The sequence below is a fragment of the Falco biarmicus genome, chromosome 14, assembly GCF_023638135.1.
Source record: "Falco biarmicus isolate bFalBia1 chromosome 14, bFalBia1.pri, whole genome shotgun sequence".
Taxonomy (NCBI): Eukaryota; Metazoa; Chordata; class Aves; order Falconiformes; family Falconidae; genus Falco; species Falco biarmicus.
In genome coordinates this window covers 19,802,139-19,822,642 of record NC_079301.1, presented here as the reverse complement: position 1 = coordinate 19,822,642, position 20,504 = coordinate 19,802,139, and the positions used below count along the sequence as shown (strand labels likewise).

General features: G+C 40.0%; 2 protein-coding genes across 2 annotated transcripts in view; one reads left to right on the top strand and one right to left on the bottom strand.

The window, feature by feature from the left end:
- PAK3 (p21 (RAC1) activated kinase 3) overlaps nucleotides 1-17,406 on the bottom strand; it is a 198,821-nt gene extending 181,415 nt beyond the window's left edge. The window contains exon 1 of the mRNA XM_056359511.1: nucleotides 17,386-17,406. The gene's annotated coding sequence lies outside the window, so the exon portion shown is untranslated. The remainder of the gene's footprint in view (nucleotides 1-17,385) is intronic.
- The window catches only part of CHRDL1 (chordin like 1), a 45,495-nt gene that overhangs the window by 20,297 nt on the left and 4,694 nt on the right, over nucleotides 1-20,504 (top strand). The window contains exons 5-10 of the mRNA XM_056359515.1: nucleotides 7,575-7,720; nucleotides 8,735-8,828; nucleotides 12,567-12,634; nucleotides 13,938-14,112; nucleotides 17,429-17,623; nucleotides 19,365-19,532. Coding sequence (XP_056215490.1) covers nucleotides 7,575-7,720; nucleotides 8,735-8,828; nucleotides 12,567-12,634; nucleotides 13,938-14,112; nucleotides 17,429-17,623; nucleotides 19,365-19,532 — 846 coding nt within the window. The remainder of the gene's footprint in view (nucleotides 1-7,574; nucleotides 7,721-8,734; nucleotides 8,829-12,566; nucleotides 12,635-13,937; nucleotides 14,113-17,428; nucleotides 17,624-19,364; nucleotides 19,533-20,504) is intronic.

Below are 20,504 nucleotides of genomic sequence, written 5' to 3'. Positions count from 1 at the left end.
AGGGCATTACCAGCATACACCATCGAGAATGAAGGACACCATTTGTCAGGACCTTCCTTTTAGCTTAGTTTCTCCTGCATGAGGTGCAAAAAGCATTACCTGCTGAAGAGAAGTGTTTTGAACCAAAGTGCAGCTCATGTGCTTTGAATTAATTTTCAATACTGCTGCCTCAAAACTGAAATTAAAATGTTACACCTTGTTTACTTAAGAGTCCTAGTCTCTGGAGTTTTTCACTGAGGAGAACTTCCTTCTAGAAGTCATTCCCTGGCTTCAGCAGGACCTGCTTGAAAGAAATGGACTGATCTGTATTGTGGTATAAAAGATGCTCTTCACTGCATGCAAGGTGGGACCTTAGGGTATATTGTTACCCTTAAAGTTTTAAAGATTCTGCACCAGGAATAATAATAATAATAATAATAAAACCACAAATGATCCACGAGCCAGCTCATTGTCATGGGTGTTTGGCAAAAAAAGACAAGAACTGTTTTGGCTGCTGTCATTCCCAGCTACGCTTTTAGATAAAAGCTGGAAGTTGGAGTGGGAGGCACAGTTCCTACTCCGCATGTGTCTGGCTCAGGATAGAGCAATTGCTATGAATGATAGTACTCAGGCTAGCTAATTTGGGGAAGTCTTGTCCCATACACAAACACAAAGGGAATTCCATTCTAAGACAGATGCACAACTCCTGTGGGTGACAGCCTGTTTCATGTTAAAAACACATTTCAGTGGTGGAGGCAAGCAGTAATTTTGACATTGTGGTTGGCCTTTGGCAACTGCAGCCTGCATTCTGGGAGCAGCTGAAGAAAGCTAGAGAGGTAGCAAGGTGCATAACATAAAGAAAGCTTCCAACACCTTATCTGCGTCTTATCTGCAACAGTCTCCTGGCATTTCATGCTTCCAGCTCCTTGCATGAATTGCAGTCAGTGCGAGTTAGCATTTTATTCTACATTGCTGCCTAGATTTTTTTCAACCCACTTTGTAAATTGCAATTCCACCTGCAGGTTTTTATCCAGAAATGTAATTTTCTGCACATGAATAAATTATCCCATTACTGTTATTCCAGACTACTTCAGTTAGTATTTTGGGGCCTCCTAGAATTAATCCTTCACAGTGGAACCTGAAGCCCATTGTGTTAGCCTTTAACACTGCTATGAAAAACAGCAGTAAAAAGACTCAGTAAGCAAGAATCATACCTGTATCTCTCTACTGACTTATGTGTACATTACCCTAGAGAATGATTTTCCTTGTAGGGAAAAGACCTGGACTTCATGAAAGAGGAGAATTAACAATATTTTTTTAACAAGTAGACCTAGGGGTATGTGCAACTCCTGCCCAAGCAGTTTTCCAAAACCAGATGTCAGGTCATCAAAGTGCTGCCTGCTTGTGTTGGACAATGTGTGCACCTGAGCTGATCCAGATTTCATAAATTTTTCAAGTACTCTCATATTCTAGTCATGTTCCCCTTTGGCATTAGAAATGCTCATGATCCGCACATTTCCAAGAATTGTGTTTTATTTTGACCTTCATAATTCCTCTATATCTTGCTTCTGAACAGTTAACCTCCAATTCTTGTGCCAATCTTAAATGTCAAGGCAAGTAATGTGGCCTCACATGATGTTATGCTACAACTCGGGGTGATCTGATTTCTGTACAGAAGCAGTGTGTGAGATGGCCAGTTAGCTGGTGTCTAAAGAGAGTCTCCTGCACCAGAATATGGTGTAGAGAGCTTTGAAGTACCCACTGCAACTAAACTGACTCAGTTTTGTTCAGTAAGTAGCAAAACTCACTGGGAATACAAGTGAATACGCAGGATAGATGTCAATGTGAATGGTTGTCCCAGAGTTATAGCAGAATTCAATCGCTCATCTAGTGAATAGGGTTCCAAAACAAATCCTCAGTCTCTTAGTTGTACATACTTATACTCTGTGTTGATTTAGAAAACGTTTTTCATAAAATCCTCCCTGGACTCAAATTCATAATCTATCATCTGTTTACTTACAAAAGACAAGAGAGAATTATCTGTAGAACAGTTCCCAGTATGGTAAGTTTCTTAAGGCATTAGACCTCGTGATTAATTTCATCTTGTTTAGCTCTTGATTGTTTTTATAAGGGTGTTTAATAAAACAGAAAAACTGCAAAAACCAAGCCAGGCTGAGCACCTAGCGTTTCTGCTTGATGTTAAAAGCCTATCTTTTTCAGTAAATGACACTAGGTGATTCTGAATGTTGCAGTTTAAAAATAGTTTCTAAGTCATCAAGCCAAAAGTCTGTAGGATTTTTAAAAAATGATCTTTGCCAGATGTTCTGATATTAAAATAAAGCAATAGTGAGAGTGTTATGTACTAACGAGAATGGTGAGAATATTGTACAAGTATCTCATAGAGATGCAATAAAAACCTGCAGACCCTTACTGAGATGCTGTGCAAGGTCCTTACAGACCTTGCTGAGAGGTATGCAGCAGCATGAACTTTGCCTACACACCTTCCTTGTCTAGTCTGTACAAGCTCCATTTCGGGAGTACGCTCAGTTACCACTTCAACTTATTACTGGCTGCGGATCAGTAAAACTTGACACAATGACTTTCAGAAAGCCAATGCTTGGTCTTGTCCACAATGGTGAAGACCATCCAAAGCCAACTGATTTTTTTGTCTTGAAGGTCAGATGTCACCTTATAAACACTTTACTGATTATCATGCCATGACTGTACTGATTCTGAGGTGGTTTTGCTGGTTTGTTAGTTAGTGTCCTAAAACTGTTAGCAATTGTACCTGTACCTCCTGACTTTCTCCAGAAGGATCCAAGTTGAAAACTTAATTGATTGTAGTAAGGCCTGGATCCTAAAGCCCTTCCTCAAGTAAGTCACCCCACATTTCCCAAAAGCCTAGTTTGCTCATAGCCAGTTACTGCTTTTCACTCTCTGCACATAAGTACTTTTACAGAAGTAACCACAGTTTCAAACACCAGGAACTGCCCATGGAATTTGTCTAAGCTATTCAAGGGATTAGTTGCAGATAACTGATGCTCTTCTGCTCCATATCCAAGTAAGGGTAAAGCATCTCAGGACCAAGCTTTCATAACAATCCAGGAAGGAATAGAGTTGTAAACAGATAAAGCTAAAAGATGGCATTTCCAAAACTGTGATCCATGTGACACAGCATCTGTTTCTCCCAGGAGACTGGAAAGCTCCAAAAGCCAGGAAGCCCTGGTCTCTGTACATGGTATGGCTGCCCTCAAACCTGGGCCCTTGGAAACCCCAAGTTATAGGCAGACCATCAGGAACCCAGGCAGGTTTCCATGGAAAAGCTGTGATTGGAGTGAATTCCACTGAATCAGAAAATTTCCATAAATGTCTGTGGTTTATCAAATTCATATCTGTTTTGTCAGACTATCAGGAAAGCACTAGTACTGCACTTCACATTAAGTTAGTATCCCTTTGTGGCAAACTTTTTACCATCTGTTGCTTCACATGCCCTGTCCAATAGGCTACAGTTCATGGAATACATGAACTATACTTACCTGCAGTTCTAGTTCATAGTGATTTTTTATATCAGGCTGTATTACAGATCTGAATTGATACAAATCTTTTTTTGTATAGATAAACAGTTCCTTCTAGTTCAAGCATCCATCTCAAACATGATCTTAAAAAGCAGCATTCAAGTAAGCACCTAGGCTGAATCCCGAAGGAAACCTTTCTATTGGCTTCATTGAGGCTAGGATTTACCTTGTGTATGGTATGCCAGTGAAAAACAGCCTAGGTAGGCAACAAAAGCTGGACAGAATCCCATGTGTTTGGAAGAGGAGAATGCTTAGATATAAGAATTCATGCATAGCCACCCCAGTCTTCAATTGTTTTCAAAAAAATAATTGTTTTGAAGCTATTCCATTTTTTTATACAGTTGTATTGTGTTGCCTGTTTGTAAAATCTGAAAAATTTCTTCAGCCAGGTTCAACCTTTAAAGTTACAGGGTAAGTTCAAATCCATATCAAGTCTTGTGAAGCCTTGGTTGCACATCTTAGCCCCCTGCCATTACATAATGCCAATGTTGGTGATAAAACAGTGCTATCCGTATTGCTCACTCGTGGTCTTATCTTGATCGCACTAAAATTGCAGGCAAATGTCAGCATGGTCTGTCAACTTCTACACTGAAGTCTGAGCCCTTAGAGAATAAATGCCAACCACAGAAACAAAGATATTTCCTTTTCAATTGATGCTATAACATCTTTATTCTATATGTTTTATATTGCTTCCACCAACAGGCTATGAATGCCAGAAAGAAAAGCTCAGATTGAAGCCAGTTAATTAAAAGGATTCACACAGATGGTTTGCCTGGTACTTTACAGAGCAGCTAATTAAAGCAATGTTAGTCAGCACCATTAAAATGCCAGATAAAGCTTTGGGAACAATCCTGATTAGGAAGCGAGGTTTACAAATAGAGCTTTGAGCAATGCAGTATATTTGCAGTTAAATAATCTAGTTCTAACATATCTTAACTAAGGCACAGAATAATGCATGCTGATATCAATATTAATGCCAAGATTTTTCAAAGTTCAAACCTGGCGCTTATTAAAACAATCCACAATGACTCTAATTTCACATTCTACAGGAGAATATGATATCATGAGGGAGTCTGAACTCCTCTAATTAGCCATGATTTAAAGAGCACTAGAAAAGAAACCAAGGCAAGTCCTAGCTGAGGAAAATCAGTCACACACAAGCAGAGAGAGAGAGAAACTACACCAGACAGAAGTTATATTTAGACATACAATATAAACAAAGCTTCCTTGCACTTCTAGACAGATGCTGTGTTTGGGGAGGATCAGTCATGCTCTCCAATATGCTGTCTCCAATATATGACTGTATATATTTTTTTGCAATAACAGCAATGTGGTCTTGATCTGAAAACTTATTCTAAACCTTATTTTATGCAACCAAATAGGCCCATTCACTTAATGTGCTAGAAGATAATCATATGCACAGGTATGTTCACCATAGCACCTAAACCATGGTCTTACTCCCTGTAATTGAAACTGACTTTTCTTGTAATTATTTCATCAAATAAGACTTCAAAATGGCAATAGAATTTCATCCCACATTCCAAAGATAGGCAGATATCCATGTGTTTTGGACCACATGTTATGATTTAGCTGTTATAGGCCTAACTTCTATGGTCAACCTAAAAGAAATAGAGGTGAAAACAGTTACCTACTTCAACTCTCCACTGCTATTTTCCAAGCAATAAAAGGTTCACCATTTTCCTTCCCTTGTTTAGAAGCCACAGTTTGAAGGCATTTAGTGATTTCATAGTGAACTGAATAATGTGGCATATATCAAGGTAAATCTGCAGTAAAATTCATTCTCTTCATCCAATACTCTGAAGAGTCACAATGAGTCACTCAAGTATTGGTCTCCGCAAATGTCCAACCACAAGCCAAACACTGCTTTTGGACAGGCATCCCATGCAGGCACAGCAATGTCCTGCAGAGGCTGCATGAACAGGGCCTCATAGCCAGACAAGAACCACCTGTATTCTCCTTTCATTTCTCCTTTCATTTTAATTTCTTTCCAGTTCTACTGCTCTTGCAGTTGCCCAAGGGGCAAGGGGATAACTAAGGCTTTGGCAGTCTCTGCTTTCTGTGAGATGACTCTTGGAAAGCCCAAGAAACTACGGTGACATAAGTTTCAGAGTATAGCACAGACCTGAGAGGTGCCTCTTTTATTCATGTTTTCCAATATTTGTGCCTAATGGGACAGTAGCTGAATTTGTCACTTGAATCTTTTGCTGATGACTTTCAAAGGATGCTTCTTAATTACACCATACATCGTGCCATTCCAGAATGTGTATTACTAGCAAACCATACAGAAAGTGCTGAAAGCACTGCATTTCTATGCCAAGCTCAGGTTTGTCAAAACTCTGTATTATTGATAAGATTCTGGAAAGGTATCATTAGACACCCTTGATTGCACTGAAATAATGGACACATTTGGTGCTTTCAAAGGAGGAAGTGCGCTTACCATGTCTGTCTTGAAGAGAAATGTAAGATCAGGGAAGGAACCCTAAATGGCTAACTTCTCCTGCCCTCGTCCTGCAGAATGTTCTTTGCTGACCCACTAGACTCCCAAATACTATAGTACATATATGCTCCACAGCCAGATTTGACATTCACCATTCAAAATATTAATATTTGATGGACCAATGTAACTAAATATATGCTTTTATGGAAAACTAAATGTCAGTGTTTAATCCCAGTGCATGCCAGCAGAAAAATGCTCTTTCACTTGAGCTCCTAGCCAAAAAATGTGCATTCTGTGGTGGCACAGCTTCACAAAAAAATCTCCCCAGGTTTATCTGACAGATAACGAAAGGCGCTACACAAAACCTGAATTTTCAGCTCAGATTTCTTTTATATGAAAGCCCAAACCCACTGACTGAAATTTCAGCTGCATTCCTAGAAATCTGCAGTGATGCAGGCTCCAGGGAACAAACGCTCCACTGTTACTTCCACAGAGCTCTTGTTCAAAATGTCTTTTCCCATGCTGAGATGCTAAATTCATGTGATTGTGAATGTATAGTGCCAAATTCACTGCCCAATAGGTATCAGGTGACTTACATTTCATAGGTAAAGTACAATCCCTTTGCACAGTTCATAAACTGCTAATAGTTAAACAATCTAGAGGATGTTTTAATATAAGATGTGGATAGCTTTATGTCTTAGAAGAAAATTTAACCCATGTGGTGCAGGACTTGATATGATCTTGAGTTGAAACAGGAGGTTTCAGGTTTGAATTGACACTGCCATCTTATACACTTTGTCATATGCACTCATTTTCACATCTGACATTAAAATGCATGTCAGAAAAAAATCAGCTTTTGGGTAGCTTTTGAAGTCTGCCTTTGACAAGTTTTGCCCATTTTGAAAACAACAGCGGCCACAAATTGTGACAGTCACTAGGAACAAACACTTGCATAGTACATAGTTTTCTCTTGACACAGTTCTGTCATCAGTATCACCACTCCTCCACCAGAAGGCTTGTGCCTGTGGATGTCATGGAATCATGCATGCTCTGTGGCACGGCCTGCTACCCTATAACTAAGTCTTCCAGGGGCTACAACACTACAAACCATTAATAAAATGTTACCAGTACTAACAAGGGGGAAACCATGCTATAACAGTGTGATTGATAGTGGGGTTCTGTGTGTATACAGGACCTAATGCCTTCTACATTAATGCACAAAAAAGCTGTATAACAAGCAGGCACATAACTGTATCTGCCTGTCCTAATACCAAATGCTACAGCAGACAGCGGGAGAAAATACAGCAGCATGAGACATGACCATCAGTGCTGGCACTGCAGCTAATTATTGGCAGCCTAAGATTAACTGGGACAGTCAACACATGAATTACTAAAGTTCAGCAAAACAGCAGCATATCACTTATATTTTGTAGCATGACAAAACTTGCCCTTTTATGATAAAGATAAAGGAAGGAGAAGGGAAGCTTTTCCTCCCCTGTATTTGTGATATCACGAGTTGTCAAGAACATTTGCATGAAGTATTCCTTTCCCATTGCTTCCAGAGGACTCCCTTTTCTCAGTAAGCAGCAAAATCACCGGGAAATCCTGTGAATACAATGGCACCACCTACCATCATGGAGAAATGTTTGTGGCAGAGGGTCTTTTCCAAAACAGGCAAGCAAACCAGTGTGCCCAGTGCAGCTGCTCAGTAAGTAACATGATTTGACAGAGACCTGCTCTGTCTGTGCTTCATTTCTCCTTTCTAGAAGACATGCCACTGAAATATAAGCAATACATAGCAAAGGCCAGGAATGGAGAATTAATGCTGGAACTCATGAAAATGCACAGAGCCAGTCTGCAGCATCTGGTATGTGCCAGGCTGCCTTTTATTCAAACACAGTGCGCAAAGCTTACCCCTGTCAAGCATCTGCTGTAAGTGAGCTTACAGTGCAGAGGCAGCAGTTAAAATATTGATACTTAGCATATATAGAATATTTCACTTCAACCTGACTGGAACATATGGCAAAAAAAAGAAGCCAGTGACTGAAAGTGAATTCATTTGGACTGAATGATAAGTAAAGACCCCCACAGGCTAGGAGTGGACAGCTCTGTGAACTGACACTGGGCCACAGAGCCATTTCTGAGATGTCACCAATTCAAATCCAGTATATTTGAGCGGTCACCCAGTGACTCTTCAGAGCCAGTGTCTGAACCAAAGCATCCCTCTCAGTCCAACCAGCTCTTCAGTATCAAGCATTAACAACTCTGGACCTCCTCTGATCAAATCATCATCATATTCTACATTAACTACAAATTTGACAGGCCAAGTACTGAACAGACTTTGATTTTTAGCTGCTGCTAAGCTATATCTCCAGTTCAATATTAAGATGCAACTAAGATAGAGCAGGTGCGAGAATTTACACTGGGTGATTTTAGCACCATAATATCAGTTACATTTTCAAACTAGTAATTGTAGTTCTTCCCCCTGCACACTTTTAACTCTTCCCTTTTCCCCATTTTTTAAAGAACGGGACCTCCTTCTGTGCAACAACAAATTTTTAAAAAGCTATTCAGACTTTTCATTGGTCTAATATTCTGCTTCTGCATACTAGAGTGGCATTTCTGTAAACACATACTAGATTTAAGCATGTCCATTAAAAATGCATATGCAGTACCAGAGGAATCGGATGACTCCTGAATTATCCTTGTGTTTTACTGGCAGGAAGGAAATGTGTACTGTGGGCTGAAGACTTGTCCCAAATTAACTTGCTCTTTCCCAGTTTCTGTTCCGGAGTCCTGCTGTCCAGTTTGCAGAGGTAAGTTCGAGTACAACCACAGAAGAACAGGCTCTGAATTTACTCCTTCCCCTGGCACAGCCCTGTCTGTGCACCAACTCGGGACACTGTCTGCAAGTTTCCCATGTACTTACAATCTAGTGCATGTTGGGAAACTAAACCTTGAATGCAAGCAAGGTAACATCACTACCTTTGTTTTCCAAAATTGAAACAAGGAGAGAATGCACTGATGATAAAGTTGCATCCCCATAGTGAGATAAATCAAGGCTTCAAGTAATGTATTGAAATAGCTGTCATTGCTCTGGGTAGAAGAGCTTTGCAATAAAAGACGAGCTTCTATCTGACATATTACCAGACCTGCTCAAGTTATGCAAGACACAAGAATTTCAATTCAGAGGGTAAGGCCAGTCACTCCAGTTCAAGTTAGGTGTCAGTTGATACGCAGGTGACTTCAGTATTTTACTAGTAATTTCGATTTAGGTCTTGTACACACAGGGAGCTTGATTCTAGGGGCCCTTCCCAGCCTTTCTGAATGTCTAAACCTAAATAGCTGTCTAAAAGACCATCTAAAGATCTGAGAATTTCTAAATGTATTTTATCTTACTGTTAGTATTGTGGCATTTGAATCACCATTTCTAGGGTATGTAAGCACCTATGGCCAATTCTCAAAGGTTCAGATGAGCACCCAAAGGTACCTATGGTTTTCAGAAGTGCCACTCTACTGATAGCAGCGATGCCAGGCTGCATTTGAAAAATTCTCCTGCTTGCACCTTTGTGCAGCCATATCCTTTTGGGATCCTGCTTGTTTGAACCCATTACTTTTGCATGGTAAAAATAAGGAGTAGTATATTGCCAGTTGTATAATTTTGCCTGTGATGCTAGTTGTGAAGCACGAACTAGCATAGTCCCACAGTCCCTGTCCTAAGGAGTTTACTGAACACACATGCTGGACAAAAAGCTCCGAGCGGTGAAGCCAAAAAGAGGGTTCTTCAGAGTGCCTCAGTGCTTAATAGTGCAGCACGATGCTACAGCACGCTTGGAAGGAACAAGTTCCTGGAGAGAAGCTGTGTAAGTCATGTCAGTGCAGCAAGCTGTCTAAGCTATTTAACCGTGGAGATGCAGCAGTAATTAATTTCAGTGTGGCACCCTGTAGCACCTGAGCTAATCTTTTGGCAGGGCAATGCTGTGTGCTGCATAAATACATCAGCTCAGTCAGAGCAAGTATGAGGATCTTTATGCAATACTTCTTTGTGTGGACATGGTTTCTCATTCTTTGCTGTTTTGCCATGTTAGTCCACAGTATCTTTATAAATATTGAAACATTTTGCCAGGGAAACTGCTTATTAAGCTTTCTGATCTCAAGCAGACAAGGTGACAGTTCTGGCTTCCCAGGGTGCGATTTAGTGATATACTGTTTTAAATTAATACATTTTCAGTTAATTAAAGTAAATCCTTGCTAATCATCTGATTCCTAGTATCTGTTCCCTGATAGTTATTTGAGCTGTATTTGAAACAAGTCTCTTCAAGTTACAAAAATCAAACTGACTTTCAAAGTTAGAAGTATCAGACACATCTATGCTGTAAAATAGCCTTACGCTGGAGAAATCAGTCACTTCAGCCAGAGAGAGAGTCACTAATGAGAAACAGGTTCATTAGAATTTCCATATGAGAGGTGAGATTAAATTGCATTATGCAGCAGAAATGACCCAGTGTCTGCACTGATGCAGGGTTTTTTTAATGTATTCCACTGTCTGTTACTTACTTAAAATGTTAAAATGCCCATTTATCTTGTAATCAACTTTGGTGTTTTCAATACGGCATGTTTTATCTCCCCTTTGTGATTCTCACAAAATGCAAATCTAATCAAAAATTTTGTGTCAAGATCTAGCACAGCTCATGGGGAGGAATCTGAGTCGGTTTCTGCTCCTTGCATGCCAAGTATGTTAACATAATTGAATACAATTTTGCTGATTTTCCTATTCATTCCTCTACTAGTGACTCGAGAAGGTTCCAAACACTACTGTTCAGATGCTGATTTATGTTAGGATCCATCTTCCCCTTAACTTAAGAGGCAAGCTCTCATAAACTGCATAGAGGATAAAATGCTAATACATAGTATGCACTAAGCTAGTGGTGATGGATCTGACTGATGATTTAACTCTAGAACTGGGGGCATACCTACATCAGCACCATGGCTCTCCCAAGCCAGTATCACGCACTACTACTGCTGTAGCAGCTATGTTGCTTCGAGGACCCAAGCCCACGGTCTGCGCCATTAATGTAAGGCTCCTGATGTGTTGGTACTGCACTGCTGCGTTCCAGCGCAATGGTTGGCACATCTAGAGCTAGGCTTTGAGCCACTAGCAAAGCAGTCTTATCTGTACCTGTATCTGAATTCCAAGGCTGGGATAAATTCCAGGCTTAGCTCCACACTAAACGATTTCTCCTGTTCTTGCACAAGTTTCCCAAGAGTCAGATATCAGTTCAAGTTCCATGGCTTGTCTTATCAAGGAACGCCTCTAAATATGTCTCTAAAACTTCTTAAAGCCACATTCTATCTCTAGCCTGAACTAGGCTATAATTTTTTCCTGCTATAATTTCTACCATAGCTCATGCTTAGTTATGTTTGTATTTATGAAGTTGTCTTTACAAAGAGAACAACTGGACACTACTGAACAGAAACTGAGCGTTTCTTCTTTCCAACTTTCCTTTCCATGAAACACGTTTAGCTGTGAGGAACCAGAGCCTGACTTTGCAAGTACCTCCCATTCATTCTCAAAAGCATGCATTACTTCCGCATCACATGCACAAATCACAAGTGCTCCAGCAAAACCTTTTCTCTTTTAGAAGACAAGTCAGAATGTCCTTGGTGCTATGAGCCCTATCCTGTAGTACTTTTGTTGGCCTGATTCAAAAAAAGCAGTGCTGAACATTTCATGCTCTCTATGTGCAAATAAAGGATCCTATGAGCTTAGATGGGATTTGGTTTTAGTGGGTCAGCTTCTTATACATCCTGCCATAACTCATTGGATGCGCCTGGCTTCCTGAAAGAGTTGCTGGTTTGTGTCTAGTGAGTCATGCACTGTGCATAGCCATCACTTCTATTTATGAAACAGAGTATCTTTGTCAAACAGATGAAAGTACCTTCCTGGTTCATAACCATACCTGGGGGTGAATTGCGACTTGGCAATTTTTATTAAATGAAGCATAAATAAGAGGGAAAAAACAACCATACAGATATGGGGACAAGAAATTTGCAGGACTTTTTCTTGATATGTATAATACAATGTTATTTATTAATGGCTACACTTCACAGCTGACTACAAAAACCTAGTTCAAGATTCAGTTCTCAGGAAGTTACATGTCACTCGAGCAACAGTTAACTGTGCTTATGGCTTCACACTGCCCACAGCAGATGGAAGGTCACACAGTTTAGCTTTTCTCTGTAAGCTAAGTCATGTCTCCTCAGCTTTGCCTGAGATCACATAGCAAATGGTTGCAGGAAATCACCTTGCTCATAGCATCTTGTTAAGCTGCACAAATCTGACAGTAAACCTTCATCCTGAGTTTGCGTAATGCATGGGAAGAGGTCTTCCTTTTGGTCTTTACAGAATCTAATACAATAAAGTCAGGCTACAGACTGGATGCAACCTCCAGCTTCAATTTAGCTGTAAAGGTGGATGAGACTTTTCTCTTAAGTATCTCCCAAGGTGTTGCACAATTAGTCCCCTAACTTATACTGCTCTGATTCATGTACAGGAGATGGAGAATTATCATGGGAACATTCTGATGGAGATATCTTCCGGCAGCCAGCCAACAGGGAAGCCGTAAGTGTGACCTACAATTTAAAGATAGATTTTCCTGCTGTGCTGTGCACGCCAGTACACTGGGGGGAAAAAAGAGAAAAGGATGATAACAGGTCTGAATATCTACTCCTTCATCCTGGGTTCTGTGAATCTAGGCCAAAATAGGCTTCTTCCACTTCTGCAGACCCTTTAATAAACTCAACCTGAATTCATGAATAATGATGAATTAAACTCCCATGAGCTCCTGTGGGTTCTGGATTTGGTCTTTGTTGTATATGCTTTGTAAGAATAAAATCCTACAGCATCTTGTTTGCTATGCAAGCATTACTTTTAAATCGTAATTGCAAACACTTACTTCCCAGTTGACATATACACTTGTATGTATTTACTTTAGGGGCTTCACTACCCCTGGGGCTAAAAGTATCCATTAACCACTTACTCCTCAAGAGATTATTTTTATAACAGCATTTGGAGAGAATATGAAGAGCTTTTAAGCATTAAGTGCTCTACCTAAATATATAAACCAACAGGTCTTTGAATCAGTGAGAAGAATCATGCCTTCTAAAATAACTGCTGTAATATACACTAGCCCTTCATGCACTTCATGGGTACTTCAGAAAGTAATTCTTTGAAAACAAGTGTTTTTGCTGTAGAAAACACACTGCACACTACTACTACTACTACTTTCCTTTGCAAAGAAAATGAGGTTTCTCAGTCTGTAAGACAGATTCTAGTGAGGTTCTGCTCAGTCTGTGCAAACCTAACACTGGCCATGCATGAGAGTTTAAAGCTGCAAGGAAACAAGAAGCTGGACAGTCATTCTGGACATGCTCTGCCACTGAAGTCCCCACAGAAAACAATTCTGATGAGGAAAACTAGACAGGCTTACAATTCTTCTCATCTAATCTTTAAGCAGAGTAGACAACAGTAAAGTAGGTATCTAGCTCTGCACACCATTTTTAATACATGGATAAAAACAGGTATTTCTGGGTTGTGATTCATCTCCTCATGATACAGACATGCACAACATCCACAAGTCAGGTTCTAAAATGGCCTCTCTGTCCATTGACTTGGTTAGGGACTTCAGATGACCTGCTTAGATAAAGACACCACTGATGTGTACAGTCTGGTGAGATGCGTTACCACTACCTATGTGTAGATGACTTCATTACTGTGTTAACTGTCTGCAAAACCCGAATGGTCTTTATTTATTATGGTGCCATTCATTACACGTAATGATGATGCCCGTGTTAAGCTTCTAATACAGCCTTTTCCCCCATGTTGATTGGAATGAGACATTTACTTTCCTGCTCTCTGCCTCCAGAGACACTCATACCATCGCTCCCACTATGACCTGTCACCCAGCTCGGCGAGGCAGGTAGTCAACATTCCACGATTTCCCAATGCCAGGAGTAACCGTGGAGTCCTACCGGATCCCCAGCAAGCTTCAGGAACAATTGTACAAATCGTCATCAACAACAAGCATAAGCATGGACGAGGTAAATACAAGTACTTCTCATAGTATTACTATGAGTCAGGAATCAATCACCTATAGCTCAAAAAGACTTCTCAAAATATACAGCAGAATCTTGGAAATTCACACTGGTATCAAGAGACCCAATGCAAATCAGGGAGGCAAACCCCGATAAGCTATTAAGGATGCAAAATTAGCTCATGACTGAGATCAGTTGTGCCTATACATACAACAGTGCATTTCACTCTGCAAAGACACTACACTGTTGTGTTGCTCCCTGAATTACTTTGTGGGATTGTGCTACATGATTCTGAGAACACATGCAGTGGTCACTCGGGAAGTGAGCACTTTGTGCCGTAAAGGACACCATGATGCCTTTGGATTTGCTAACTTGTTCACACAGTGACTTGTCCAGAAGGAAATTATTTGTGGTTATTTTCTTTACACTGTCTCCAGTTTTGTAACTTTACTAGCTGTAAAGAGCATGTGTTTAAACTGCCCCACAAATCTCAGACCATAAAGTTTTGCCATAGTATCAAGAGGTTTTCTGCCCCCAAGACTTAGCAAATTATTCTCCAGAAAGACAATATCATGACTTCTCCCACCTTAAGCTAGTGGCCTGAGACAGTGGGATGCAAGGGGTGCTTTTCCTCCTCCCTGGCTAACACTAGAGACAGAGTAGGCAGCCTGTACTGGATGCCTGAGCTGTAAAGTGCCAAAGTTAACCAAGATAATGAATCTCACCCTAAGAATCCTTTAGTGCCTTCTGATACTATAATACAGTGCATATTACATTCTGGGGACCACAGAACTTTGAGCCTACATGCAAACCCTACCCAAACATGACTAAGCTGTATTGCTGGTACATAACAGGAAGGACAAAAGTAGAGTGAAAATACCAGTTCACCAGTCAGTGGGACAGGAGGTTTTGTGCAATAAAAAGGGTGGGATGCTCAGTTCCCACAGTAGATGCACTTTGGTGAACAGAGGTCTGCAGGAACAGGCCTAAGAAACCATAGAAGAAATAGCTGTAAAAATGCATGTTCGGAAGAGCATCTGTCCACAAATACCAGTCAGTACACACTGAGAAACTACCCACAAAGAGTTAAAAGCCCTTGTATTGGGGCCAACTAATCTTTTAAGGTATTAACTAACAGAAGGAATGTTGGCCATAGGATCTTTATTATCCACCTGAACAAGCATGAAAAAACATTCAGATCATGCCAGTGTTTTATGTTGAATCTAGGAGCAGGAATCTCCATGCAGTGCAATATCTTTGACATGTAATTCACACATGAAGACATCATCAAAGCAATTTCTAACTGATTTGTTTCAGCAAATAAAGAGCATACAGACGAATAGCATATTTCTGGATGCAGTATATAGTAACTGCCGCAACTTCAGACACTTGCTGCCTGGAGAGTGTCTGAGAGATCCCCATGATGGAAAAAAGGAATGCTGACTGTGTATTTTCTTTTGTTCTTGTGCAATTAACAAGTGTTGTATTAATTAATGCACATATCCCTTGAGACACATTTCAACACGTTAAAAAATAAACACACAACAACTCTCCTGACGTGCAAATACTGCGCAGTTGCATGGGTACAGATTTATCATTCTAAACATGAAGAGAACTAAAAACAGGGCATCAGGGAACTAGGAGTTATTTGGTGTATTTTGGCTTCTACTGGAGGCTTCATCTGCTACCTCAGGTAATTACTTAACTGCTCTGTGCTGAACAAACCCTTAAAACAAAATACTTATCTACACAATGTTATGTATTATCCCTTCCCCTGTCACAGAGAAATTGTGAAATATTTATGTCCATAAAGGATCTGGAGAGCTCTAGCTGGGGAAAAAATCCATTAAAGCATAAATACAAATAATAATAACAATAAAATAAGCATGTAAGAAGATTGCTGAGTGGCTGAGTACTTACCAGTTTTCTCATTTATAATTTTTTCTCCCATATTATTAGTATACACTTAACACTTTGATTTTGAGAAAAAAAAAGATGTTTCCTACCTCTAAAATAAAAATGTGTCTTAAGAAAGAGTTAAAAAGTAGCAAATTATAAACCAAATGATAGCATAACCCCATGAAAGACAATACATTGCAAAAAATACTCCCCATAAATCTTAGTAACTCAGTAAAATATAAGCCAGTTGGTCACATCTGTTACCAGTTAGATGTAAATTTCAGATTACAGATAAAAATTAAATTGCTTTTGAAAGTTACAGGCAAAATAGGAACATATTTTACAAATAAAAGCATTAATAAAAATGATGGCATATTAGAAGAATTGGAAATATTTACAACATATCCCAGCTTCCCTTTAGTTGCTTTTAGAAATCAGGCAGTGTCCTTTCTTTCACCTTGTTAGAATTAGTTTGCATTTTTCTTTGTGTTTATAAAATATTTAAAAAGAAAGAAGTAAGGTTTATAGGACAAATGCAAACATGATGTAAAGTGATATAATTCCCACTAACTGCTGGGTGACCCAAACTGGCTTCTGCTCTCCTTGTGTCATCTGTATTTCTCTGTCTCCCAAGGGCACTGATGAATAAATATTCTGAGGTGCTTAGATTCTATTGGAATGCAGTCCCATATGCATCCTTTCATGCTAATGTTTTCTTGTGATTCCAAAAGCCAAATGTCTCTGTATACCTATAGACATATATATTTCCACAAAGGCCATTAAACTTCATTTTGCAACATTCCCTTGCTTTGTTCTGTGTTGCGTAGCAGGAACTGTCATTCAAAAGCAGTAAAAGGCCCAGGTGGCACTAATCCATCCTGCTGATAGCAGGGCTCTCGCTGCAAAAGCTGTGTTCAGCTAATGGCAAGAAAAGTTGTACAGATGACTTAGTAGCAAATGTCATAATCCTGTCATCTGCAGATTCAATTCTAGAAGGCAGAGCCAATGTAGTGGGCTGTGTCCCGTGTGTGGACTGAGATTAGGAGGGGAAGGAGGAGTGAGTTTTGTAACCTGGTTAATGATGTGCAACTGAAATTAGTGCACTGGAGAGGAGCTAGTCAAATACTTGACTCGTCCACCTTCACTGTTCTCCTCAAAACAGTGGTGGGCACTTGTGTTGGCAGAGTTGGAATCAAGGCAAAACTTCTCAGAAAACGGTGATCACAGGCTCAGGGTCATTTTCAGCAGCAAAAGTCCAAGTTAAATTAACAAGCAGAGAAATGGGCCAGAGACACTAACAAACTATGTATAAAGACACTGCTTTAAACAAATGTGCATGAACCAAATGAATATTCATAGAGAGGTAGCCAGTGAACATACCTTTTCCAGTTGTACTCTTTCTTCCTTTTTTCTTCTTTTGTAGTTTGTGTCTCAAATGGCAAAACATACTCACATGGTGAATCTTGGCATCCTAATCTCCGGGCCTTTGGAATCGTAGAGTGTGTATTGTGCACCTGCAACATCACCAAACAAGAATGTAAGAAAATTCATTGTCCAGAACAATATCCCTGCAAATACCCTCAGAAAGTAGAAGGAAAATGCTGTAAAGTCTGTCCAGGTAAAACAAAGTTGATCGCAGACCACCTTTTTGCTGTGCATGCGAAGGGGCTTGGCTCAAGCCTTCTGGTCATGATAAGATCTGATGAAAGCAGCAATAGCTATGCCTGTTGTTCTCATGTGTGTGCAGAGCTCTCAGTGTGAGACAGGCAGAGCTGCCTGGCCAGCCCTGCTGTTCACTGCTGTTCCTCAAATGGCGGGTTGCTGCCTTGGGCACGTACGTTCTGATCAGTCACTGCCTTTCTCTCTACTGTAAGCATGACTTCCTGACACTCATTTCCAAAGAGAATATTACAGAAACATACACAGAAAGTTCATTACTGTCAAAAGACTCTACCATCTTTCCCCCACTGCAGTGCCCACAGAACCTTCAACTCATTTTCTAGCTTGTGAAATTTGCACGGAGATAATATAATTTCTGCTTTTTAAAATGTACCAGAGGGATTCAAAACCCCTGATTATAAATTCACAGGTATCAGTTATGTAACTTAATCCTTAAAATAAGTAATAACTTATCACAAATCTAGCATTGTTTCTGTGCTGCACTAACGAATAAACTTACATAGGTACTACTTATTAAAATCAATGCCTACAACTAGTGAAAAATCTGCTAATATGAATCTGCTGATGGTCTGCCAAACAGCCAGCCATGTTGCACATGATCTAAAGAGTAAAGGGGTGTCCAGTTCCCTTCTGTGCCTTTAGTCTTCTAATCTGGATGGTCCATTTCTGTGTGTGTTTGGTGATGCACTGGGCAGAAATGCTCTATGGAAATGAGTTGTTCAGTCATATCTAGAAATCCTTCATAGAATGCGCACTTCCCATTTTCTCTTGCTAGCCTTGCTTACTGGGAAAAAGCACAATGCAGTGGCAGTAGGCAGGCAGGAGATGTGTGTCTAGATCCTGTTGGATACTTCTGAATCCGAGATCCACAGTTTTTATTGGGCTCATTTGAGATGAGAACAGTCACCAAAGCCTGGCTGACAGACTTCAATAGAAAATTTAATAGCAAAAAGAAAGCTACGGTCTTCTTCTTTGAGATTCTACGTGCCAATTTTTAAGAAAACTGAACCTCTTCCTGCAGTCTGTCTAGTGTGTGTGGAGATGTATTAATTATTAGTTTTTACCACAAACAGCAGTCCCAGTTTCTGAGTTGCATCATCTCTCTTACATGCTTGTCCAACTTCCAACTACCAACAGAATAATTACAATTTCTACTTATATGTTCTACAACTTTAGCAGATGGGCAAGAGATTATGTGCACTGTGGCTAGCCCAGGCTTGTGCTGGTCAGCTGGTTGCTGCCGAGCAAAATGCAAACCTTGGAGGTTCTCTCTGTCCTTTTCCTCCACAAAGCATTAATTTGGGTTTCTTCATTCTGCCCAACCACCGATTTTCAATTAGTTATTTTATTACCTCTGAGACTTCTACCATTATTTCAAATATGCCTGAAAAGTGGACAACAGGTTCAAAAATTGTGAGGCATTTCACTGACCATGTGGTTTTTACACAGCTCATTTCCTTATGAAACAGGATTATAAAGATGAGTACTGTCTTGCCACCATAGACAGGCCATCAGAACCTAGCAGTACAAAACACTGGGGCTTAGCTGGAGGTGGATTTAAGTGGCCACGCAAGTGAAAATTCTACTTTTAAATTAAACTTGCTTGGCTATTGGTGCCAAGTATGTTCTGGAGGACTTGATTACAGCTGCAGCATGTGTTTTGGGCTTTTTTTAAACAGAAGAAGTGCCAAGTCAAGCCTTTGACAACAAAGATTACTTCTGTGGGAAAGAGACATTTCCCGTCTATGAATCCATTTTCACAGAGGAAGGAGAAACCATCAGAAAAATCGCGGTAGAGACTGAAAAGCCACCTCAAATAGAAATACATGTGTGGACAATTAGAAAAGGTGAGTTGAGCAAATTCTTTCTTTCAACAGTGTATCAACTTCCATTAAAATCCCAAGACATTTTACAAATCCAAGTGTCTTGAGACTGCTGTTCTGGCTATTTAGGATATTGGTATTACTGCCACTTCCAACATATTCAAGTTTTGCTGCACAAAAAAACATTAATAACACACAAAACTCTAGTTCTGCGAACTCCTGCCTTTCATTTTGAGCAAAAGCCCAATGACAAACAGATTGTCAGTAATACCTGTGTAATTTATTGTGGAGAAAGGGGTAGTAGGGTTTCAACCAAGCACCTGGAGGTTCTTATTTAGGATGGACCAAAAAGCTTTCCAGTGAAATCAGTCTGCCCTATCTGCCTTAGTGCTGCTACACCCATGGTGGTGTAGAATACAGGCAAAAAATTTGTTAAGGATGGAAACAATATCTTTTACTAGACTAACTGGTAAAATTAGAAAAAAACCAGAAAAGCATTCAGAAGCTTAAGTACTTCTGCAAATCCTGAACTTTTAGTATAATAAAAATTATCTTCAGCCTCCTAAAAATCCTCTCTGTTCATCCTCTTTAAGGAAAAAGCCTATGATCCTCATAGGAAACCCTTATATAGTGCAGCCCTTTACACAGAAGTGATTCATCTCTAGAATGCACTTTAAAGCACAAAGCCAAGCCCCAAGTGTGAGCAGAAAAGAAAGCACGGAGGATTGGATGGTTAATAACTAATGCGTGTGCTCAAGAAGCCACAAAGCCTTGTGATGATTTGATAGCATGGTTGCCTGCTAGCTAACAACAGGCAAAATGGCATCTGCCTGCAAAATTATACTGTTTTTCTCCAAGACACTGGGATTTCGGCTTCTGTTGTAATCTTACTTTATTCATGCTAAGGAAGGGTTCAGTTGTGTTGGAAAAGAATTGGCTAATTCTCACACCCCTCACAAACTCTCCACAATCATAATCCACACAAGGATTTACAGG